The 25,973-nt window shown below is 40.5% G+C and overlaps 1 protein-coding gene across 7 annotated transcripts in view; it reads right to left on the reverse strand.

The window, feature by feature from the left end:
* The window catches only part of dctn1b (dynactin 1b), a 65,521-nt gene that overhangs the window by 6,434 nt on the left and 33,114 nt on the right, over window positions 1-25,973 (reverse strand). For 2 of the 7 annotated variants that reach the window (XM_050062099.1, XM_050062100.1), the window contains 22 exons: window positions 24,638-24,658; window positions 22,497-22,667; window positions 20,261-20,284; window positions 18,163-18,360; window positions 16,112-16,316; window positions 14,338-14,416; window positions 13,613-13,772; window positions 13,348-13,452; window positions 10,243-10,434; window positions 10,013-10,129; window positions 8,631-8,783; window positions 8,285-8,445; window positions 7,762-7,930; window positions 7,092-7,160; window positions 6,681-6,893; window positions 6,324-6,485; window positions 6,101-6,232; window positions 5,863-5,991; window positions 5,385-5,527; window positions 5,123-5,289; window positions 3,504-3,631; window positions 2,570-2,756 (listed from right to left, as the gene is read on the reverse strand). In XM_050062099.1, coding sequence (XP_049918056.1) covers window positions 2,570-2,756; window positions 3,504-3,631; window positions 5,123-5,289; window positions 5,385-5,527; window positions 5,863-5,991; window positions 6,101-6,232; window positions 6,324-6,485; window positions 6,681-6,893; window positions 7,092-7,160; window positions 7,762-7,930; window positions 8,285-8,445; window positions 8,631-8,783; window positions 10,013-10,129; window positions 10,243-10,434; window positions 13,348-13,452; window positions 13,613-13,772; window positions 14,338-14,416; window positions 16,112-16,316; window positions 18,163-18,360; window positions 20,261-20,284; window positions 22,497-22,667; window positions 24,638-24,658 — 3,085 coding nt within the window. The remainder of the gene's footprint in view (window positions 1-2,569; window positions 2,757-3,503; window positions 3,632-5,122; window positions 5,290-5,384; window positions 5,528-5,862; window positions 5,992-6,100; window positions 6,233-6,323; window positions 6,486-6,680; window positions 6,894-7,091; window positions 7,161-7,761; window positions 7,931-8,284; window positions 8,446-8,630; window positions 8,784-10,012; window positions 10,130-10,242; window positions 10,435-13,347; window positions 13,453-13,612; window positions 13,773-14,337; window positions 14,417-16,111; window positions 16,317-18,162; window positions 18,361-20,260; window positions 20,285-22,496; window positions 22,668-24,637; window positions 24,659-25,973) is intronic. The other 5 variants (XM_050062101.1, XM_050062104.1, XM_050062103.1 and 2 more) reach the window with 5 other exon arrangements.

Raw genomic sequence — 25,973 nt, forward strand, 5'->3', positions numbered from 1 at the left:
ATACTATGACTTTTTTCAATAGATTTTTGACGACATGCTATACTATGACTTTTTTTACGTGATTTTGGACAACATGCTATACTATGACTTTTTTACGTGATTTTGGACAACATGCTATACTATGACTTTTTTACGTGATTTTGGACGACATGCTATACTATGACTTTTTTCATGATTTTTGGACAACATGCTATACTATGACTTTTTTCAATAGATTTTTGACGACATACTATACTATGACTTTTTTTACGTGATTTTGGACAACATGCTATACTATGACTTTTTTATGTGATTTTGGACAACATGCTATACTATGACTTTTTTCATGATTTTTGGACAACATGCTATACTATGACTTTTTTCATGATTTTTGGACAACATGCTATACTATGACTTTTTTCATGATTTTTGGACAACATGCTATACTATGACTTTTTTACGTGATTTTGGACAACATGCTATACTATGACTTTTTTCATGATTTTTGGACAACATGCTATACTATGACTTTTTTCAATAGATTTTTGACGACATACTATACTATGACTTTTTTTACGTGATTTTGGACAACATGCTATACTATGACTTTTTTCAATAGATTTTTGACGACATACTATACTATGACTTTTTTTACGTGATTTTGGACAACATGCTATACTATGACTTTTTTACGTGATTTTGGACAACATGCTATACTATGACTTTTTTACGTGATTTTGGACTACATACTATACTATGACTTTTTTTTATGTGATTTTGGACGACATGCTATACTGACTTTTTTCATGATTTTTGGACGACATACTATACTATGACTTTTTTCATGATTTTTGGACAACATGCTATACTATGACTTTTTTACGTGATTTTGGACAACATACTATACTATGACTTTTTTCATGATTTTTGGACGACATGCTATACTATATGACTTTTTTCATGATTTTTGGACGACATGCTATACTATAACTTTTTTTTACGTGATTTTGGACGACATACTATACTATGACTTTTTTCATGATTTTGGACTACATACTATACTATGACTTTTTTTACGTGATTTTGGACGACATGCTATACTGACTTTTTTCATGATTTTGGACTACATACTATACTATGACTTTTTTCATGATTTTTGGACGACATACTTTACTATGACTTTTTTATGTGATTTCAGATGACATGCTATGCTATGACTTTTTTTATGTGATTTCGGACGACATGCTATACTATGACTGTTTTTACGTGATTTTGGACGACATACTATACTATGACTTTTTTTCATGATTTTGGATGACATGCTATACTATGACTTTTTTTTTACGTGATTTTGGATGACATACTATACTATGACTTTTTTTTAACGTGATTTTGGACGACATACTATACTATGACTTTTTTCATGATTTTTGGACGACATACTTTACTATTACTTTTTTACGTGATTTTGGACGACATACTATACTATGACTTTTTTTCATGATTGTTTACGACATACCATACTATGACTTTTTTCAATAAATTTTGGACAACATACTATACTACGACTTTTTTACGTGATTTTGGACTACATGCTATACTATGACTTTTTTTACGTGATTTTGGACGACATACTATACTATGACTTTTTTTCATGATTTTGGACAACATGCTATACTATGACTATTTTTTTTTACGTGAGTTTGGACGACATACTATACTATGACTTCTTTCATGATTTTGGACGACATACTATACTATGACTTTTTTGTCATCCGAAATCACGTAAAAAAGTCATAGTACAGTATGTCGTCAAAAACCATAAAAAAAGTCATAGTATAGTATGTCGTCCAAAATCATGAAAAAAAGTCATAGTATAGCATGTGTTTGACAACGTACTACACTATGACATTTTTATGTTTTTAAAATCCTATCCATGATTTTTTAAGAGCTGTTTTACACGGTATACTATGGTAATATTTTATAAATTTTTAAAACATAATATACTCTGACATTTTCAGAAAAAATTAACACAGACATTTTTATAATTTTTTGATATAGTATACTTCAGCATTTTTGTATTTCATTTTTTTAACATGACATTATGCAGCGACATTTTGTGTGATGTAATGAGATACTGTACTATGACATTTTTATTTTTTATGAATTAAACATACTTTTACATTTCAATTCCACATTTAACTTGTGATTTGTCCACCAAAACTGCTAACCCTAGCTAATACCACAAGCACTGATGGCAGCTTGTAATTTTAGGTGACTGAGGTGGTTGAGTAAAATATTGTAAGCTTTTGAATGTAAAAGTATTGAAATGGACTGTGAATGGTTAAAATACAATGCAAGCATTTCATGTCCTGCTGAGGGGCTGCACAAAATGTTTGTCTGTGAGTCTGTCTCTGTCTCCAGAACGTACTTGAACATATTAACATTTTACCAACTCTTCTTTTTTATCTAATCTGGATTAATTTCAAAGGTAAATTAAACTGAAACTGTAAACTAGGGGAACAAAGTGGGAGTCTGAAGACAGACACCGCAGACATGAACACACTTACTGTAGACGACAATAACGTACCTGGAGATTTCCCAGTGATGTCCACCACCTTGACGTTGGCACTCATTTGCAGCAGAGTCTCCAGGAGCTGGTCGGTCTTGCGGTAGAGGGCGCTGGAGAGCACTTCAGGACGACCTCCGTCTCTGGAGGGAAGTTTGGTCACGTTAAGAGGAGGCAGAGAGGCGAGCTGAGCGCGCATCTTCTCAGCCTGAGAGGAGAAACGTGAACACACGAAAAATCCAGATGTAACAGAAGCAACATGGATCATCAGTGATTAACAAATAGTAAATGTTTAACAACACTCATGTTGGTGGAAGGTTTGAAGACAAAGCCCCCAGTTTGAGTCAGTTCCTCTGATCATTGTCAGTCAGACTGAATATCTAAGGTCAAAGATCTTCTTCACAAATGTAGGTCACTGTATTTATGGCATAATAGTATGAATATGAATCCAGAGTATATTTAATTTCATGTAAATTTAAAACTTAATTATATCCTCACGTTTGGCATGAGGAAGTTTTTAATAACACCCGGTATAATAAAATGAGAAATATCTGTTGTTGCTGGGCTGTGTGGAGAACTTCTCATGTGTGGTCGTCATAATCTGCCACATTCATAAGATATTTACGTGTCCAAAGACTTTAGAGATGAAGGTGTTATTATCTATTGGCCTGTCTCAGCTTTGATAATCAGAAAAACAGGTTAGTTAAACGATATTATAGAATTAATACAAATCATGTTAAATAAGAAAATGATTCAACACTAATACAATAAAAGCTTTAAGTTTGTAAAGGAAGAAGTGGCTGCTTTTAAGCATCTCTTGAATATTTATATACTTTTTTGTTACTTTATTTATTTACAGTCACAGGGTCACATGACATGGAGGCTACTGAAAAAACATTTACGGACTGTCTGTATTTGTAGTGAGGTGTTGAGACGGTGCAGCGACACTTCATACCTTCAGTCTGTTGTTGTCGTTCTTCAGGTGTTTGATGCAGAGTCTCTGAGCTTCAATCTGCTGAGTCAGCAGAGGAGAGTCGATCACCTGGACACCTGAACCTGACCCGACGCCTGACATCATGTTCGCTGCAGGAGCACAGAGCAGGGACACGTTATGAACACCTGACTGAACCCAAACCTTCATTTATATACACGCAGTATTTATTATACATGTGCACATGTGCACTGCAGCAGAATGCTGAAGTCAGATTCTGAAGGCAGGACTTGTGACGGAGTGTTTTCAACATGTAGAACTGAAACTTTTACTTAAGTAAAGACTCTGAATACATTTTCCACCAGTTATTTCCTTTGAAACTTCAGAGGTGGTCAAACTGTCACAGTTCAGTTTGTCTCCTCTCTGATGTGATGATCACTTATTTCAGCATTTTCACATATTTGTCATAAAGTAATAAAATAATGTTTAACTGGACAACTTGATATTGGTCCTCACATCCTGAGCAGAGCTGCTAAATATGGATGAAGACCATGTGAGGAGATGATGTTCAGGTGCATGCCAGAAAATGCAGATTTATGAGAAAAACAATTACGATGATAGAAATAATAATACACAGATAAAACCAATGTCAGAAGTAATGGTTTCATAGCAGGGTTTCTGAAGGGTTCCCTCCCTAAAATACATTTTAATACCTGTTTCACTGTGATATCAGAAATATGATTTATGTTGTGGACATTTTGGATTCTTTTCCAGTGAAATTTTTCTGAGTTTATATCGTGACTTTGATGTTGTAAACATTACTGCTGCTGCTGCTGCTCTAGAAATATTTACTTATATTCAGAACATTAAATTCTAATCCTGTTCTGAATTTATTCTTTTTTTAAATAATTCCTTAGTGTCAGTGTTTGCTGCAGGACAATCCCAGTTTTAGTTTTTAAGTGTGCAGCGTCTCCTGAGAGCTGACAACCAGATACAAACACATTTTATAACGGACGCCCCAAAATTATGCACTTACACAAACTGTACGTGACCACATACAAATATGTAACATGTGTCAAATGATCATAATGTGATTATAAATACTGTTATTTTTATATGATTATGTCGCATGTATGAGACTGTCACTATTTATAATGTGGTGAATTTAATGTGATCACAGTTTATGATGAGATGTTAGAACTTTTGCATTTTTTAAGCAGAAGAGCTGAACCTGGGACTCTGATAAATAAACCGCTTCTGTAAATAAATTCAAGATTTCTAAACCTTCTGATGCCTTTTTTTTTTTAAGGGAACTGAATTCAGTGTTTTTTAAGACTTTCCAAGACCTGCAGAATCCCCAAACAAATAAATCATGCAGGTAACTGTCGTCACATCATGCACAGTTTGATCATTTTCATCAACATAAATCTTCATGCAGGATCAACAACACACGTCACCACAGGCAGGCTGATACCTTTTTGTTCCTCTGCATTAGAAAAGAAAAAGTCATATAAAGAGAAGAGTAGAGACACAGAGGAGGTCATTGGGTGTTTGTGTCAGAAGCAGCTGGAGTTAAAATGATGAGAAATATTCAGACACACATGTTGTGATGTGGCCTCTGTTGGTCATGTTGTGGCACTCACCTCCGGCCATTCCCGTGACGATGGAGGCGATTCCTGACGGCCCGGTTCCTCTCAGTCCGTCGATGGTCATCTTTGACTGGCTGTTGATTCGCTGCTTCAGCTCGGCCTTCTCCGACTCCAGCTGGTCGATGTCGGCCTGCAGAGCGTCCATCGTCTCCTCGAACTCCCTGCAGAGAGGAGGACAACATCGCTCAGCTGTAGACGTCAGATGCAGAACATGACTTCCTGTCTGACTCTGCACTCAGAGGTCGTTTGTTCTTACTTCTCCTTCTTCTTCAGCAGCGTCTGCGCCTCGTCCAGTCGAGTCTGAATCTTCTCGACACGTTCGTCTGCGTCTTTGGACGAACTGTCCAGCTTCTTCTCCAGCAGACTGAGACGGACGTTGGCCTCGCTCAGCTCCTCTCCCTGAAAACACATTGTTGATTCATCAGCCAGTTATTTTAATGACTGTTTATCGTTTGGTCGACTGGAGGCCAGGAAACGTTACAGTCTGTCTTTAAAGGAACAGCTCACCCAAAAGTCAAAAATACATATTCCTTCTCTTACCTGTAGCGCTGTTTATCACTCTAGATAGTTTTGGTTCAAGTTGCAGAGTGTTGGAGATATCGCACCACAGGTAAGAGGAAGAATATGTCTTTCTGATTTTGGGGTGAACTGTCCCTTTAAACTGAACTAAAACTCTTGACATCTTATCTGCTTGTATCTGAGTAAAGTTTCAGCAGGTCGGTGTGTTCACGTACTTTGATCTTGAGAGACTTCTTCAGCTCTTTGATGACCGTCTCTCTGTCCTCCAGCTTCAGGCCGAGACCTTCAGCGTCGGTGATTTCAGCCCGAAGAGCGGCCGCTCGCAGATCCACAGGTGGAGGGTTCTGACGGATGGTAACAACAGAGTAATTTCAGAACTGAAAAATGTAATCCTGACATCACGAACAAAACCTGCAGCAGCTGAGAAGAAGACATTATGTCAGACTGAGTCACCTTGTTCTGAGGCCTCTCTGAGTCGTATTCTCCCTCCTGCATAGCGGTGGCCATCTTGTTCATGGTTGCTATGACGATGCCACAAGACTGCCGCAGACACTCGTAGGGGTTGGCGCCCTGGGAGCCATAAATCTGAAAATGATAATAATGATTGTTTATTAATAACCAGATCAGTCAGAGGTGTCTTGTTGCAGGAGATAAACTGAAGTATCAGCGTGTTTACCTGCTCTCCTGCCTTGAACGCCACGTCCTCCAGTTTGACCGCTGACAGCCCCTCCTGTTCTCCGAGAGGTGACATCATCTGAGCTCCAGCTGCCGCCACTTCCTGCAGCACTGCCACCACCCAGGTCAGGTGCTTCCTGCAGTCTGAGAGGGTGTCGGACACCTGCAGGGCGAAGGTCAACACGACTTCAGTTATCATGACAAATGTATAAATGTGTCTATAAACCGAGTCGGTAATCTTCACCTCTGATGTAATAACATAAACTCACGTGAACACAGAATTGTAGCTGAGATGATACAACTTGAACCAAAATCAGCAGCCAAATGAGAAGTTATGAGTTCTGGTTGCCGTGGTTACCTGCTGTCCGAAGTTGAGGGCTGCCGGGATGCCCGGCGCGTCGGTTCCTGGCATCCTGCGGCGAATCTTCTTGCAGAACTGTCGGATGTCGCTGCAGGACGTCTCCAGGTCCTTCAGCAGCACGGCGAGGTCGGCCTTCTCCTGACCGGTGTGCAGGAACGCCCGCAGACGACCAACCTCCACCGCCATACAGTCCAAGGCACTCTGGGTAAACTGTACGTGGACAACACAGGTAGGAGACACATCTGTTTAGATACACAGCTGTAATGTTCATAAACCTGAGCTGATAAAAACGTGTGAGATGGTTTAAAGTGAACTGGTTCCTTTGTTTTAATGGATGAAGTGAGGTTTGGTTCTGTGTTTAAACTTTGTTCAGACTCCTCACAGCCTGATGGTGATGTCATTACTCACTCTGATGTGATCAGCCAGCTGCATGGTGCAGTCCTCGTTCTGATCTGCCAGGTGGATGCTGTACAGGTGCTGAGAAGAGACACACATATTATGAAACACAGAGAACGTACTGTAGCCGTCATTTTGTAGATTAATATGAATTCACACACAGTATTATTTGTTGGTTTGATACAGGCTGAATAACATATCTTTTGAACAAAGGAAATGGTTTTATATGAAATTAGTCATGACTGCTCTTAAACCTTTTTCACTCTGCTGGGGCGCCAGCGTCCTCCTCTGACATTGAGCTGAGTGTTTAATCTAGAGTAAAGATACTGGGAGACGTGAAACTAAATACCATCGAGATAAAACCTCTTTTAATTAAAATTTGTTGCTACATTAGATTTAACTGAAGCAATCATCAATTGGTGTCTTCGTCTGATATCTGCTCAGTAAATCCTGGACTTAACTGTGTTTTGTTCCACGTTTTTCTTTACAAGCTGTTTGTGTTTTGTGTTGTTTACACAGCAAACAGGTTTTTAAAAATGGCGGTTGCCAGTGCTGCTTTAGCTGTGTTCAACATATCCCCATACTATTCGGTTCCTTTTCCTCTTCTCCTGGGAGAGCATCTACTCTGAAATAGAAGCTAAAAAACCTAAGAGCTTCGATGGCTCCTGGTCTTTGTGTGTACCTGATAGTATTTAATGGCCTTGGTGAGCGGCTCCACGTTGACCGTCTCGTCCAGCTGATCTTTGTGCAGCAAGTCGATGAGGAAATCCAGAGAACGTTCGTGCACGCTCATCTCAGGGTACAGAGAGCCGATCTTCTTATAGACATCCACACTGCACTGAGCCAGAGCCCTGACACACACACACACACACACACACACACACACACAAGGGAGATTTGTTTGTGTGTATCGACCCAGTACTTGACACAGCGTAGCACCCGAAATTCGATCCAATGGAGTCATTTTGTTTTTCATTAAAACTCAAGGCAGAAAAAAGTATAAAATTAGCTGCAGAAACACTGTGAAATATAAAAGTGTGAAATCACACAAACAAACAGAAGCAGAGGAGTTTCCCAAAAGAGACGACTGAGTTTACAGATTTAGATAAAACACAGAGTGCAAATTAAGCCGAGATAAGTTTGTCAGTCGTCTCTCAGTGCTCAGACTCTCCTGCTGTCTAATGGTTGATTGAGGTGAAACCTACTGCTCATATTTATGCAGCGTGGCCTGCAGCAGACTGAGCGAGTAGACCAAACCGCCAGCGAAGCTCAGCTGCTCCCCGACGGCTCCCTTCAGCCCCGCTCGCTCCACACAGGTCTCATTCAGGTCGAACTTCTCCTGGGCCTGTTTGCTGATCAGCTCCGCCTGTGGACCAACACAGAAACTGAACGTTAAACACCCTGCAGAGATACAGTGAAAAAAACACTGTGTCAAACTTTATAAATGCTTCAGTCTGACATTTTCTCCTTTGTGATCGGGTCTGTCTGGATTATTTTTAGTGAACTCAAGTAGGACCTTTAATGGCGTGGTTAAAGCTGTGTGCTGTTTACCTTGCAGATGAGTCTGGGGATGAGCAGCAGCACCAGGATGCAGTCGTGGTCTCCGCCATGACGAAGGAAGGACTCTGGCATGAAGGAGGTCAGCAGAGAGACGTGTCTGTTGGCCTGACCCACCTCCATCTTCCTCAGCTCCATTTCAATGGCCTGGACACAAAACACAAACACAACTTAGACCCTCAGAGCTTATCTGTAGTCTACATCTGACAGTTCAAAGCTGGAGACCGAAACTTCTCATATAAAGGAACGTTCTTTATATTTAAGCAAAATAAGTTCACATATGATGATTAAGCCTATCGTCCACGGGTAAGGCTCTCTGTATTTCACAATGTACCGACATTTTGGTGTCTGTGGCGACTTTCCTGCACCGACTCAGGGAGGTGATGTGTTTTACATCAACCAGTCAGAGCTTAAGAGGCAAAGATGTGGAGTGAGACACAGCAAAGGAGCAGCAAGTAGGAGTATTAAGGAAGCTGTGGCAGAAAATTCTAAGAAGCATCCAAGAAAAGTTTCTGGGGTGGATGCTCCAAATAAAAAGGAAACTCAGCGTTTAGCAGATTGAAGTTAAAAAAAAATAATTGAGGGATCATCACATCTTGGGAGATGTGCCGAGCTCACCTGCAGGTGTACACCATAAGCACACGTCCACAGTGTTTGTGTAATTACTTTCAGGGGGGAGACAAAAGTTCAACACTCCAGCTTTAAAACTCTTGAAAAACTTAAATCTAGCTGAAGTGCAAAATTGTAAAAAGTCAGATTTCAACATGTTTCTTTGATATAAATCAGGTATAGATGAGCTTAAAATACTGTGAAAGTATCAAACAGCTCAGCCCACAGAGAAATGTGCATGATCCAGATTCAGGAAACCTTTGCCTTTCAACAATCCGTCAGGACTTCTGTGAGGTTGTGATGTCACAACTACTCGATATAAAGGTAGAAACTGCCGCTACAGTGCTGTTACAGTCATTCTCTGGCTGCAGTGATGCAGATGCAGAGAGCACAGATGTAAAAGACCTGAAGATGCTGACCAATCAGAGCAGACTGGGCTTTTCAGGAGGGGCTCTTAAAGAGACAGGCGCTAAACGGATCATCTCAGGCAAAGGGTGAGCACAGGTGCTCCAGCACAGACTGTCTGAGCAAAATTAAGTGTTTTCTGACCATTTAAACGTGTAAACATCTTCTAGTAAAAAAACAAATATAAAACTGAAAATGAGCAGAATCATGTGGGGCCTTTAAAACTTTAAAACTTCAACTTTTCGAAGGAAACCAAAAGCGAGGTGAAAAAGGACGCTGAGGCTGATCCTGAATCACATCTAACGTTATCACACCAGTGAGCTGCTCTTTATTCAGACCACAGAGCTCTTGATGTCTCTGACCTTGGCGTAGGCCTTCGTCTCTGCAAACTTAATCTTGAAATCAAACATCTCTGCGGGCGGCTGCTGCTGCAGCTCTGCTGAGGCTTCCTGCTGGCTGGTCAGCTCTCTGTTCACCTCCTGCACCAAACACAAACACAAACACACACACACACACACACACACAGACGGTCAGTAGACAGTAAACATCTAATGTGATCACACTCTGTGTTAAATACCACTAAAGTCTGTACCTGCAGGTGAGCTGTGAGCTCACGGTATTTCTTGATGGTCTGCTGGTAATCAGCGACAGTCTCCTGCGCAGCTTCGACACGTTTCTCGGCCTCTCGGACTCTGGCTGCACCCAGATCCAACATCTCCCTCAGCTCCAGCTCCGTCTCTCGGGCGTTCTCCTGCAGCTCGTCATTCATCTCGTTTATAGCTTCCTGAAGGGTGGAGACAACAAACAGAGTCATGACTTGACGACAGCTATAAAAGTTATAAATATATGTTTCTTTTTTCCCCCCACATTTTGGAAACCCTGAGGTGTTTTTATATTTACACCGCTGGAGATCAGCTGATTTGTGTAGGTGGCGCTGCTGTACTTGCTGTTCACACTAACAATCCAATTCTTCTTCTGTAAATTGCAAACAAACTGCTGATGTCTCTGCTGGAAATGTAAAATATTTATACTCCTGGATGCATCCTATTTTTCTTTTGGTAGCTGTAATTAAACCTCTCCTAAAAAAGCCCACCCTGGATCCAGAGGTGTTAGCCAACTATAGACCAATATCTAATCTTCCCTTTATGTCAAAGATCCTTGAGAAAGTAGTCGCAGACCAGCTGTGTGATTTTCTCCATGATAATAATTTATTTGAGGAATTTCAGTCAGGATTTAGAGTGCATCATAGCACTGAGACAGCACTAGTTAAAATTACAAATGACCTTCTGATTGCTTCAGACAAAGGACTTGTCTCTGTACTTGTTTTATTAGATCTTAGTGCGGCGTTTGACACTATTGACCATCAAATTCTACTGCAGAGACTGGATCACTTAATTGGCCTAAAAGGTTCTGCACTAAGCTGGTTTAAATCTTATTTATCGGATTGATTCCAGTTCATTCATGTTCATGATGAATCATCCTTACTTTTGGAGTTCCGCAAGGTTCTGTGCTCGGACCAATCCTATTCACTCTATATATGCTTCCCTTAGGTAACATCATTAGAAATCACTCTGTAAATGTCCGTTGTTATGCAGATGATAGACAATTATATCTATCAATAAAGCCAGAAGAAACGGATCAATTAACTAAACCTCAAACTTTAGGGGAGTTCTTCCTGATCAGCTGTGAGGCTCCAAAGGACAGATGGATGTCATCTGCTGTAAAGTCCTCTGAGGCTGATTGTGATTTGTGATATTGGGCTTCATAAATAAAACTGAATTGAACTTGGTTCTTCATTTTTATCTGGAAAAGCTTATTTGAATTAATTTAATATTGTTTAATATAATGTCCCGTTGGAAATGCCTGGGAACGCCTCAGGAGGCCTGGGAGGAGCTGGAAAATGTTGCTGGGGAGAGGGACGTCCGGGGTGCTTCACTGCCCCCGAGACCCGGCCCCGGATAAGTGGATTAAAAATGGATCATTTGACAATAAAGTGGCAAAACTCATTAAACTGTTGCTGGTTGATGCAAATCACACTGACTAATGTATTACTTACTTTTTACTTACTCATTTATCTTAAATTTAAAACCACAGTCCGTCATCATGTTATGATCATAAAACTCTGCACATACTGCAAGTGACGACTTTTACCTGAGACAGTAACAGACCGCTCAGATTTCCTCTATGTTTGTCCTGATTGATGTCGAATGGTAACAGAGGTGGACTAATTATAACCTGACTGCAGAGTTAACAAACACCAGAGGGCAGCACATTAATGACTCTGACCCATATATCAGTGATGAAATGAGTCAGCAAACTGTGGCACTTTAATTTTCTCTGACCTAATACAGTCACACACACACACACACACACACACACACACACACACACACACACAGAGGGGCTGAGCAGAGAAGTGAGTCAGTGGGAAATAAACAATCTTTAGTCGTTTTCTTTAAATGAACAAACTGATTCAGTTTCATGCTCCGTCCTCACATTACCTACTGAGAGGAGGTTTGGGTGATGCATAAAAAAACAATCACAAATCCAATTTTTATGCTACAGAGGAGGCTGTAAGGACTGTGCACAGAGCTGATAATCATGAACCAACAAATTATGTATACTGACTCACATGCTCTCAAATCTAGAGATTTGGTGGACTTTAAAACTGAAATTAATGTATGAAGTGAAACATAAGATGCTTCCAGACTGTGACCTGAATTTGTTCAAAATGAGTCATTATGAGATGATAAACAAATACAAAGGTAAGGTATGATCACTAGTGTGTATTTGAATTCTTGTTTGGGACTTTGGGGTATACACAATATTCATATATTTGTTTTGTTTCTTTCATTTTCAGTGTAAAAATCTACAGCGGACTGTGCAGAATAATTAATGCAATAAGGATAATAAGATGAGGCTTCAGCCTACATCTTTTTCAGTCAGCATAAACTTGCTGTGGTTTGTCACTGCTTTAAAAGTATAACTTAAAATAGTTTTTCTTTTTCTTTTCATGTGTGTATTTGAGTTATATAGCTAATAAATTAATCTAAAACACCTCCCAAGTCATACCTAAAGTAAACTGAATGCTGTTCTCGGTCCATCATTAGCACATGTACAATTTCATTTCAGAGTTAACACTTGAGAATCACTTTAAGTGCTTCTGCTATTGAGTTATACAAGTTTCAACACACTGAAATAAAAGGTTTTTTTTTAATTTGCCTGAATATTTTCTTGAAAAAAGCTGCTGCAGAACTGAGAGGAATCAGCTGGAAAACACAATGAAGCCTTCCATAGTCCAAATTCAAAGCAGAAAACAATATCACAGAAAAAAAACATTTTACACAGGTTTTTCTGAGGTTTTGTCCTTTTCATAAAAAGAGGGTAAAACAATGAACTGAATGTGATTATGAGTGAAAAAGATTGAGAGAGATTTGTAGATCATGATAATGCTTCAAAGGTGAGTTCTAACTGTTTGTTGTTTGTCTGACAGAAGTGTTTATTGAGCTTGCTGTGGTGGTTGCATCTTGAAATGGTCAGCATTAATGGCACCATGAGGAGTGCAGCTTTCAAATGATATGTCGTATAATTAAACCACTTAAACAACAATAAATACAGCTGCTGTTCATAACAGATCGACAGAAATAAACTGAACTAATTCAACATAATCTCACATCAGATTAAGATGTTCACTCACCAGGTCAGTGACCGTCTCTCTCATCTCTCTGACTTTCTCCTCCAGGTCCAAGTTCCTCTCCGTCAGAGTCTCCACCATCTCCTCCGCTCCCAGGGCTGCATCCACCTGAAACACATCATCATCATCTGAAATGGCAGCATCATCTTTAACAGTTCACATTAGCATCAGTTTCCTGTAAAAACCTCTAATAAACATCTCCTCAGTGAACAGTCCGACCCTGGCCGACTGATTTATGTCTCTGCAGCAGTGTGATAAAAACACCGACCTGCTCTTTGAGCTCGTCGATGGTCTTTTCTGCCACCGTCATCTCCTCCTGCAGTTTTTCTTTCTGGCTCCTCAGAGCGTCCAGCTCCACGTTCTTCTTCTCCATCTGCTTCTGCAACTTCACATGTTCCTGCTTCTCTGACGCTGACAGGTCACGCATCCTGACAACGGGGAAAACACACCATCAACATCTGGATGAAGAAGAGTCATCCGAAACTGATACTCAGACACTCAGGGCTGGGTTTAACCACTGATATCCTGAATCTATATGACTGATATTCACAAGGTCACAATTTGATTCAATTCGATTTAGGATATGATGCAATGTTGATTTGATTCGGCATATTTCAGTTACAATACAAATTTGGCTTGAATGTGAAAGAGATTCTCCAAAAATGTATCCTAAAGTTTTGGAAATATATCCAGACATGTATAGTGGTTGGACCTGCAGATGTGCACGTCATAAGAGACTGGACTACTTGTCTTGGCAGAGGTCGGCGCTCTCAAAGTGCCCTTCCTGTCTTGTTTTGCTTTGTCAATAAGATTGTGAGTCTTTGTTCATTTAATGTGGGTTTGAAGTGTACATTGCACATACTGAGAAATCTTAATAACATCATATTTTAAAAACAGAACAATCTGGATTACGAACTTATCTCTATTCACTGTCAACTTCACAAAGCCTAATAAAATAATAACTGTCTTCGTGCAGGTGAGGAGTCGACCTACCTGACCAGCGCTTCCTTCAGTCTCCCGTTCTGCTCTTCCAGCTGTTTCACATGGTAACTGGAGGCTGCACCATCAGAACCTGTGAGAAACCAAAAACACTGAGCTCTAATGTGTCCAGTGGTGTATGATACTTACTTACTAACTTTCTGCTAAATGCCAAGAACAACTTTTAATTTATGTCACCAGATGACGCTTCAACAGGATTAATGTTGCTGTGTGTTACTGCCAAAGAAACGATGACAGGTTTTAATTAAACAAATGGCGGAGTTTAGCTCGGTGCTCTGCAGCTGTAAATAAAACCCTCCCAGAATGAAGACAAAGTATGAAGCAACTATAAATCAGCCTCCATCACGCTGCACTCAGAGGTCACTGATGAGCAGCTCGACACCATCTCAACAGTCTAATCACGTTGTGGGCCAACATTTGTCGTTTCTGCTCCTGAGCTGATTGATCGTAACCAAACACCAAATAACTGATCTGTATTATATACAGCCTTAAAGTTTTATATTTCAGATTAACTCTGAGCTCAGACTGAAACATGGTTATTTCATTTTGTTCCCTTCTGTGTGAAGAGTTTTAATATTTTCAGTCTATTTTTATGGCTCAAAGGTTTATGTCTAATGTGAAAGTGTTTCTTTTAAAGGCCTTAAAGGGTGAGTCTGGGTGTTTTCCAACTTCCTATTCCTATCCTATTTAACGAGGATCAATTGGAGGGCACGTCTGGTGCCAGCACGGCGGTAATTCCAGCTCCAATAGCATATCTTAAAGTTGCTGCAGTCTAACAGCTCGTAGTTGGATCTCTGACTATCTATCTATCCCAGGCCCTGCCTCTCTGTGCTCTGTCACTGCTCTCAGCTGAGTGTCCTGCAGGGTCCGAAATGTTTACTTTGAAAATATTGGAGTGTTCAAAGCAGGCCCGGTCACCTAAATACAGCAGCTAGGAATAATGGAACAGGACTCCGGTTCTATGTTGTGGGTTTTCTCTCTGAACTGGGGGCCATGATTAAGAGGGACGGCCAGGGGCATTCGTGTTGTGCCGCTAGAGGTGAAATTCTTGGACCCGCGAAAGATGGACGAAAGCATTTGCCAAAAATGTTTTTCATTCATCAAGAACAAAAGTCAGAGGTTTGAAGACAATCAGATACTGTTGTGGTTCGGACCATAAATGATGCCAAAAACTAATCCGGCAGCGTTATTCCCATGAGCTGCCGGGCAGCATCCAGGAAACCAAAGTCTTTTGGTTCAAGGGGGAGCACAGTTGCAAAGCTGAACCTTAACCATGTTCTTGTGTCTTAGTGACTAATGGGAGCAACAGTTTTATAAACTGGTCCAGTATTGAGTGAAAGCACTGCAGAGGGCAGCGGCGAAACAGCAATGTGACCACTCGGGGCATGTTCACACCGTCAATGTGTGTCCACTCAGCATTTATTAGTGGGAAATAAACTTTATATTTAGAGTTTGCAACAATTCTGTATTAAAGCAGAAAGAAGAGCCTGTTAATAAAACGTTTTTCAGTCACTACCTGCAGCAAGACGCGACTGACGCAACATCAACATGTAACTTATTATTTTAGGCTAAAACCTCGGGTCAGTTTCCACATCCAGGGTTCAGAATGTGTCACACGGAGGCTATGACAGGACTGAAATGTGTCAAATGCTCTGTTGTCAGCTTTGAAACAAAAATAATATAAAACAATTAGAAACAGCCATCAGCAAATTATAATAAAAATATGTTCATAATAAAACATGTTTTCATCTCTGCGTCTCAGCCGCACCTTTCTCTTCGATCTCGTGTTTGAGGATCTCCAGGTCCATGGTGAGCTCGTCCACTTTCTCCTTCATGGAGTCGACCTCCAGCTGCAGAGACTCTGCCCTCTCCTCGGCCATCTCCTTATCCAGAGTGGCCATCTCGATCGCATCTGCCGTGTCCGACATCTCCTCCACGTAACGTTCCTTTGCCTCCATGGCTTCTTTTGCCTCCTACACACAGATTATTGTGTAGAGTTAGTGATGTACAGTTTTAAATATAGTCTTAATATAATCTTTAAAACCTGCAGGGTCATTTTTTTGCTCTTCATGCATTTAGTTTTTCAGTTCATTGCTCATTTGTGCCTTTAAAGTAAGTTAATTATTCAAGCAAACAAATCTGTCCACAAACCATTAAATTCTCTGTTTTCCTTTTTTGAGTTTGGAATCCATGGCTAGGGAGACTCAAGACGAGCCTTCGCCTTTGAGGTCTGGCTAAATTTTAGAGAAGAAAGCACCAGGTCGTAGACGTGTGACGCTCATTTTAGTTGAAAATAGAAATGTTAAAACATTTTAGTCTTTTTATTGATTTGTCGAAAGCATTTGACATGGTTGACCACGATATTTTAAAACTTAGACTCTTGCAATCAGGACTCTCGGAGCAAGCAGTTAATTGGTTCACCAACTATCTCAGTAATAGGACTCAGTGCATTAAATATGATGGCCTGTGTTCTGATATTGTTACTGTCCACAAGGGGGTGCCGCAGGGTTCTATATTAGGTCCCCTCTTATTCATTGTTTATATCAGTGATTTGGGTATAAATGTGACAGATGCTAATTTGCATTTCTATGCTGATGACACAATTATTTACTGCTGTGGATCAACTCTTGAATCTCTGCAGAAAGCCTTTGTTGCTGTCCAGCAGTCATTACTTCAGCTGAAACTTGTTCTCAGTGTAGACAAGACTAAGGTTATGCTGTTCTCTAATTCTAGGAAGAGGCCACAAATTATCCCCTCAGTGACCACTCTCGAGGGGAATGAAATAGAGGTGGTTCACGAGTATAAATACCTGGGTGTCTTGATTGATGACTCCTTCACTTTCAAGCTGCATATAGAGAAACTTGTGAAGAAGCTGAGGATAAAACTGGGTTTTTACTTTCGAAATAAGCTATGTTTTTCTTTTAATGCAAAAAAGCGACTTGTTGCTGCTACCTTTTTACCAGTGTTGGATTATGGAGATCTTTTATATATGAATGCTTCTGCTAAATGTCTTCATCTGGTTGACACTGTCTATCACGCTTCTCTGAGGTTCATCACTAATTGTAAACCATTGACACACCACTGTGAGTTATACTCTCGGGTTGGATGGGCTGCTCTGGCCACCCGAAGGCTCAGTCATTGTATACTTTTATATATAAGGCATTACTTGGTCTACTGCCTTCCTACATTTGTTCCTTAATTGCACAGAGAAGTGCTGGTCCTTACTCCTTTCGTTCTCAAGACTACTTGTTGCTTTCTGTTCCAAATGTCCGTACTGAATTGGGTAAAAAGGCTTTTGTCTACTCGGCACCTTCAGCATGGAATATGTTGCAAAATGACTGGAAACTAACAGGGTTCATTTCTTTGAGCACCTTTAAATCCAACCTGAGAATACTTGAGGCCGACTCCACTACATGTACTTGTTTTTCATAATCTGCTTGTAAATTCAATACTTTTTTATTTTATTTGTTTGTGTTTTATCTGTGTAATTTGTAACTGTGTTTTGTACTTGCTGCTGCCTATCTTGGCCAGGTCTCCCTTGAAAAAGAGGTTGTTAATCTCAATGGGATCTTCCTGGTTAAATAAAGGTTAAATAAAATAAAATAAATAATCAGTGTACAGGCTACACATTTTTACATTTAAAGAATGTAAAATCACTTCAGGTAAAAATAAAACAAACTCAGGACTATGTGGGTGTACATTGATGATACAGATCATTGCTGTCTTGTTTCTGCAGCCACTTTGAGGATGCACTGATAACACGCATTAAACATCCCCCTGTACAACCACTCGTCTCCTCCCTCGTGTGTTGCGTCTTACCCTCTTGGCCTCCTTGAGTTGTTTCTGCAGCTCGGCCTGCTGCTCCTGCATCTTAGTCTTCCACTCCTGCAGCTGCTCCAGCTGGATCTTGTGCTTCTCCAGCTCCTTCAGCTTGGCCTTGTCCTCCGTCCGCTTCATCTTCAGTGTCTCCAGCTTCTCCTCCAGGTCCTTCACCTGACCACGCAGCGCCTCCTCCTCCTGGATGACGAGGACATATGGAGGAAATGGAGGACAGGGTGGTGACAAGAGGATGAGAGGATGGAAAGGCAGATATTTGAAGACAGAGAACAGACAGGAGGGAAAGGAGAGATTTAATTAGCAATCACACATTTAAAACTATAATTACCACCTTGTGGTTGTACGCCTCCACAAATCAGTGAAGTTGCAGTTAGTTTACACCCATGTCTATGAAAACATGAATGCTTCACACACATCAATTCAGTATCTGACCGAATGTCTGTAATTCTGTTCCTGAGATATGACGTTAAAACATGATGATGTCACAGTCAAGCTGACCTTTGACCTTTTGGATCTAGAATGTCATCACTTCATCATTGCATTCTGTTTGACATTTGTGTTAAATTTTAGCGTAATTATTGAATGAATTCCTGGGTTATGGCCAAAAATTTGTTTCGTGAGGTCACACTGAACTGAGCTCTAATAAGTTCATTCATGAGTCCAAATTAACGTTTGTGCCAAATTTGAGAATATTCCTTCTAAGTGTTCTTGAGTTATTGCGTTGATGAGAATGAGACTGAGGCAAGGTCACAGTGACCTTTGACCACCAAATTCTAATCAGTTCATTATTCAGTCCAGGTGAACGTTTGTGCCAAAGATAAAGAAATTCCCTTAAGGTGTTCTAAGGTGTTATCACGTTCAGGAGAATGAGACAGATGAGGTCACATACACTTGACCTTTGATCTATGACCACCAAAAACTAATCAGTTCATCTAGTCAATGTTTGTGACAAATTTGAAGAAATTCCTCACGCTGTTCTTCAGATATTGCGTTCACGAGAATGAGATGGAAGCAAGGTCACACCGGCCTTGACCTTTGATCACCAAAATCTAAGTTCATCAGTTCGTCCTCGAGTCCAAGTGAATGTTTTTGCCAAATTTGAAAAAAAATCCCTAAAGATGTTCGTAGCAAATCATATTCACAAGAATGAGACGGATGCAAGGTCACCGTGACCTTTGACTACCAAATTCTATCCAGTTCATTGTTGAGTCCAAGTGAACGTTTGTGCCAAATTTGAAAAAAATCCCTCAATGTGCTCATGAATTATTGTGTTCACAAGCATGAAATTGACTCACGGTCACAGTGACCTTGACCTTTGACCATCAAATTCTAATCAGTTCATTAATGAGTCCAACTAAATGGTTGTGCCAAATTTGAAAAAGATTCCCCTAAGGCATTTTTGGGAAATCCTGTTCACAAAAATGAGACAGATGCAAGGTCACAGTGACCTCTGACCAACAAATTCAGTTCACTGTTGAGTCCAAGTGAATGTCTGTACCAAATGTAAAGGCATTCCCTCAACATGTTCTTGAGATATCGTGCTCACGTACTGAAAGACAGACAACCTGAAAAACATAATGCCTTTAGCTACAGCTATCACCGGCATGGAGCCCTGAAACTATTCTGCACTGTGAAACACAACAGAAGTTACATTTTTTTGTTCCTTAATGTTTCTTTAATAGTGTCACATTCATGCGTCCTCCAACAACAGATCAGGTGTAAAACTTTCACTCTAACACCACCTTCATATTTTTACGTGTTAGGAGGCTTTAATTTCACTCGCCATGCAGTGACTCCACCTGTGGAGACGAGAGTCAGCGTCGACACACTCACATGCCTCGTCGGGAAGGACACACTCACAATATGTGTTCATACACATTAAAACACACCCCTTAACGACAGGAGATCTTAATTTAATCCTGCAGTAAAGAACCCAGCCTGTGAAACAGAGACGGCGCCTCACACACCAATTAAAGAACAGAAGTCACAGCAGCTCGTTAAAATGTTAGTGAGAGAAAAAAAACAACACTTCATACTGAGTGCAAGAAAAAAAACATCACATCATGCCGCATGACTGCACCTGTGTTTCCATAGTGACGTCCTCCTGAGGGGATAAAATACGAATCAGGCTGATGATGTCGGCCTCAAAATCAACCAGGAGATGACAGCTGACTTTTACAAAATGTTAGAGTGATAATCCGTGACATTTAACTTCAGATTAAAGGACATGTTTCTTCTCCCTCTGCTCAACGTGTACACAGCTGATGATTAATGAAGGGTTCACGGACAATTAAGCAACTTTAAAGCCTCAAATCGACCAACATCTGCACATCTTAATCATATTTAATAGACTGTGAGCTCCAGAGCAAATCACTTGTGTCATCCTGAGAAGCAGCAGGCACATAAAATTCAGCTTATATGGAGACACGTCCTCTTTATTTCCAGTTAATGACATTTTTAAATCTGCCACACAATAAACTCAAATCATCACCTCAGAACAAAAGCAGGAGACCACTGTACACTGGTGATGTTAGATGCAACATTTACATCATTAAAGTTTAAGCATGAAGAGTATTTATTTGTATAAATATTAGTTGTGTTGAGTGCGGTGTCCCTCAAAGCTCAATCCTGGATCCACTTCTCTTTAATTGTTATGTTCAAGCATTCAGCAGCCCTTCATTTATTTTTTTGTTTATTTACTTGTTCATTTGACAGGAACAAATGCATAAGACATTGCTTCATATGTAAAATACAAAGTAGGTGCAATGCATACAGGTTTCTAGCCGTGGCTGATTTGCAACCCCTGTCTCTGGTTGGGCCTTAAGACAAATGAATACAAATGAATATTCACACCTACGCAAATCACACCCTGCTGTATATCCGGTGTTCTCACTACCAACTTGTTAAATATGGCAGCTTGGTCAGAGGCCCCACACTTTAAACTACAGCTCTTTTTAACCGGACATGGCGCTATAGGGCGACTACAAAGTCCCTTCTCCATACCTTCTTTACTTTTTTTTTTACACAGAATCAAACAAAAGCGGCATCGTGCCGCTCCAGTGTGTCATTTCAGACAGCATGCTGGAAGCAAAGGAGATATGACTGGTGAGAACTTTAACACAACAGCGTCAGTCTCTGCTGCTGGAGTCTGTCCCTCCATTCTACGACTGCACCTTTTCAACAGAATGGCGAGGCAGAATAACAGAGTGATATTCATGCCTTGAATCGGCAGTGTAAAAGGGGCGATGCCGACAACAGATTACCTGTCTCATATGCCACCGTCAGGATATAGTCAAAGTAATTTTTTAAAACAATAACCTACTGTATATTAAATACAATTTTTTTGGAGCTGTTGCAGCAACTTGCCTCAGTGCAGTTAATCATAACACTCTTTACACTGCTCCAAAAAACATTTATGTATTTCTATTTTTTGTGATTTAAAATGAAAAACACTTCTTTAAATAATAATCAACTCTCAACATGTGCAAGATTTACTGCCTCACACTCAATGCATGCTGGGAAACCCTCCAGCCACCTGTGACCATGAAGAGGATACGCTCTTTAGAAAATTAATAGATGGATTATTTCACTAAAAGATTGGTGCTACATTATAATTTATGCATTTCCCTGTCATCAGAATTCCTGTTGTGTTTGTTATGTTGCCTCCTGTATCATATTTCACCTTTAAAGCCTCTGGTTCATTTCAGATTCTTTTTCTTTATGACATCAACACAAACTGACAGCTGTGTCAGAATTCCTGTATATTTAGAGGAGCTATAGCAAAGACGATGTCACATCTGATTTAACTCCCACACTTCTGCTCCTCTGGCTTACACACCGAGCGCTAAGATGTCTTTGATCTTGTTGGCACGATGTGCACCGTGTTACTAAACCACGGTGTCGTGTGCTGTCCTTATAAACCTGGTTACAAAGCTCAGATTCAAGAGCAAAACGTTTCCTCATAGCTGGCGTTAATCTCCTGCTTCCTCTGTAAATTCAACAAAATCTAAAATGTAGGCAAGTGCAACATAAAGACTGGAGACTTACAGTGTTTCCTCAGAATCTGGTGGATGCATCTTGATCTGAATTTACTGGTAGCACAGTGTTAACAATGTTACTGATACTATTCTTTCTCACACCTTCAACTCAAACCACCAAAATATATCATTTCATCATTACAGCAATATCAGAAACATGCAGGAGACTAGTCCACTGATGGACCCTGATGAGGACTATTGGTCCACTGATGGACCCTGATGAGGACTGTCGGTCCACTAGGAAAGTTCATAGGCAGGAGCAGCCCTGATGACACTGACCTTGCTGGGGACGGGGGCCGGAGGGTTTCCAGGGGAGTGGAGGGTGGGGATGACCGGAGCAGCCAGAGGAGTCTGGGCCGGCGTGCTGGGCTCGCTGCTGCTCATCTCTCCAGCAGAGGCCGAGGCCGAGCCGGACGCAGCTCCCTTCCCACCTGCAGGCCGGGTGGGCTGCTGAAGAAACCAAGTCATGAGGGAAAACATCACCGAGTGTTTGATGTAAAAAAATTTTAGTGGTTTAGTGTTGTAGTGGCCATAATGGAGGTCCGTCACTGAGTTTTTTTACATGCACATAGTATCCTGGTTTCTACCTTACTTAGGACGTTTACTGAACTAACAGTAAACCTGGTTGTTTCTGTCTCTGTATTTATGAGTATGACAGTATCCAGGTTTATGATCATCTGCGTTCAGATTACCTGGGCTTTGGTTATCGGCCAATTAATTCACTGTATGAGTCACTCAGTGTGTTTCCAGTCACAGTGAAGTGGAGCTACAGTCCCAGCTGGACGAGGACATCTAACTGGCCTACTGTCCTTGTCCCAGTATACAAGCACGGGAGGGGAATCCATTTATTGAGCCAAGTATGTGCGACTCCTCTACGATAGGTGGAGATATGCCCCCTTTCAGCTTGTTAGTATTGGACAACAACACAATTTATGATTTGCATTATCGACGTCTGACTTTCTCTTTATTTCTGCATTTAAAAAATCATTCACCATCGTATTTTTTGTTGTACTGAATACAAAATAAGTTCAAGGTCGTAGGAAACAGGGGGTTCGGAGGCCGCCAGAAAACTTTGAGCATCAAACAAAATTTCCTGCATTCTGAATTTTTATGCACTAATAAAATTGCCTTTTTTGCATTTATGGTGATAATCTTTAATTTTGTCAAAATAAAAGTCCTCTGCTACTTTCATGTTTTATTGGGGGGGGGGGACAAATGCACATGATCTAAACATTGACGTGGATGCGTCCCCTGAGCCCCCGCCTATGATTAAGTTGATACTGTAATAAATGATGTAAAAAATGTTTCTTGCTGACAGACTCCGGCTTTAATTGTCTCTGTAATAAGAGTTAATGAAGGAAATTACAGGTTGTGAAAAGACAAATCTCTCTAGTAAATAAGAAAGTTTCTGTCTTAGCTAATTTTTAACGAGATGGTGAAACAGAAAATAAATAAAACATAAAACTTGGAGTGATACACTTCAGTTTATTTTTTAATTTTTGCTGTCTTCACTCTGTATGAAACTCCGGTTTGATGTGACATTAGATTAGTCCAATCAGCTGCAGCGTCCACCTAATGCGGGGCGTGTCGGCCAATTAAAGACTTCCGTGAAGACTGCTCTCGTGTATCCTCGCTCATCGCTCCTCAGAGCAGAAATAAGAGTTTTGGGGCAGCGTTAAAGATGGCACACCAGAACGACTTCAGGTTCAAACGAGGATCAAGGAGAGAGGAAATGACAAATAAGAGTCAGAAGACTTTTTCACAGATTTACAACTTTCCACTATTTAACTATCCACATTTATATAATTATATATAATTATCAAACAGACAATTAAACATCCACATCAAAACCATTATTATTTTTCTTTTAGGCGTGTCTAATTTTCTGTCATGAATTTCGTGTTTGCAAAATGCCAACTCTTCATTGGACCTCCATGATGCCCACAGACCCAACACAAATATAAAACTGCGACAGAAAAATGCTTGAACATTAAATTAAAAATACACAAAACCAAATTCAGAAACCAGACAAAGTATATGATAAGCTAAAAACTGTGCTGCAATTAATTCAAACATTAATTAAAGATGAACAGAAGTGAGAAACCGAACATTGAACACATGAATATTGGGTGGAGACAGAAACTGTGTTTGTGCTGTAAATATAAATGTGAAGAAGAAAAAACAGTGATGTACGACCAAAATAATGAAAATAAAATGGTGAATGTTTTGTGATGTATTGACACTACCTGGCANAAATGGTGAATAATGTTTTGTGATGTATTGACACTACCTGGCAACGTACACACACTCTCACACACACACACACACACACACACACACACAAACTACGACCACACACCAGTACAGAAATCAAACTGATAGAAACGTGAAGCCCTGCAGGCGCCGAGGACTGAGCTCACCTTGGGCCTTCTGGCCGTGGTCTGAAGAGGAGAGGAGGTGGGAAAGGTCAAAGGGCAGCAGAGGAGGAGAGAAGGAGGAGAGGAGGGAAGGAAACAAACAGCCAGGGTTAGTGATTCCAGGCCAAGTTCATATTAAACTAGAAATCACAGACAAAAGGACGAGATGGGAGCATGAAACCAACGATAAAAGATAAAACAATGGATCTGTTATCACGTAACATCCCTACAGATCTCTGCTCGGTCTCATGGCTGGTCTCCAGGGCCTCATCTCTTCCTCCCACGTGACTGTAAACCTCATTGACAGCATGGACACTGTGTCTGGTACGGCCGCTGTGACCTAAATGACTGCATTGTGTCTCACGGGACGGGGAAGGGAACCCAGCTCTGTTGTGCTGCACTGACATAAAAGCTTGTTATCCCGCTTCATGGCGTGTTTCAGACATGCTTCACTGAGAAAGATCCACACTTTGTTCTTTTATGGTCCCTGGAGTCTGTCCTGCTGACCTGGGTTACACTGTGTTAATGAAACAGTTTGGAGGAGGACGGATTTGACAGAAAGGACGGCAAAGAGCATCCTAAAGAAAAGTGCAGACGATCCCACAATGTATTCTGAGGAAATCAAGTCCGAAACTTCCACTGTAACTGTTTTTGGTTTTATTATTATCAGTTAACTCAGATTAAACTGCATTCTTACAGCCTTTAGGGTTAGGAACTACTTCCAGTTCAGACTCAAAATGTATTAACTTTAACATGCACAGATTTGTACAGTGGGACAATAACGCTTTCTCCAGATTATATCAAGACAATCAGAAATAAAATGTGGCACTAGAAAAAAAGTGGTCACAAATAAATATTTCGGTTAGTCTGTTAATAAATGTGATGAAACTCATTTTAAATTTGAGTTTCAAAGTTGATTCTTAATCTTTTAAAAAGCTAGCCTGGCTTCAACTAAGAGCAAATAAACATGAGCTCGCTGATTCGTCTTGTTCCCAGGCTCGGAAAAAGCATCTGTCAGAACAAATTCAGGCTCTGTCCGCACAGACAAAAGATATTTTTATAAACGCATATTTTCCTTTATGTTTTCGCCTCTCGTCCGCATGAAAATGGAGTTTAGGTTACTGATGGAGATTTTTTTTTTAATGTCTTCTAAAGCCCTGTTTCCACCAAACCCTTTCAGTACCTTTGGAACCAGCAGTAAGCCTTCAGACATGGTACCTAGACCCTCGGTCTGTTCAGACAGTCCTCTTAAATGTGGGCGGGGTTGTTGTCACTCACTGCTCCGTCCAGCACTCGCTGTATTTCCTCATCAGCGGTGACACAGATGGAAGTCTGCACC

Source organism: Epinephelus moara, chromosome 14, assembly GCF_006386435.1.
Source record: "Epinephelus moara isolate mb chromosome 14, YSFRI_EMoa_1.0, whole genome shotgun sequence".
Classification (NCBI taxonomy): domain Eukaryota; kingdom Metazoa; phylum Chordata; class Actinopteri; order Perciformes; family Serranidae; genus Epinephelus; species Epinephelus moara.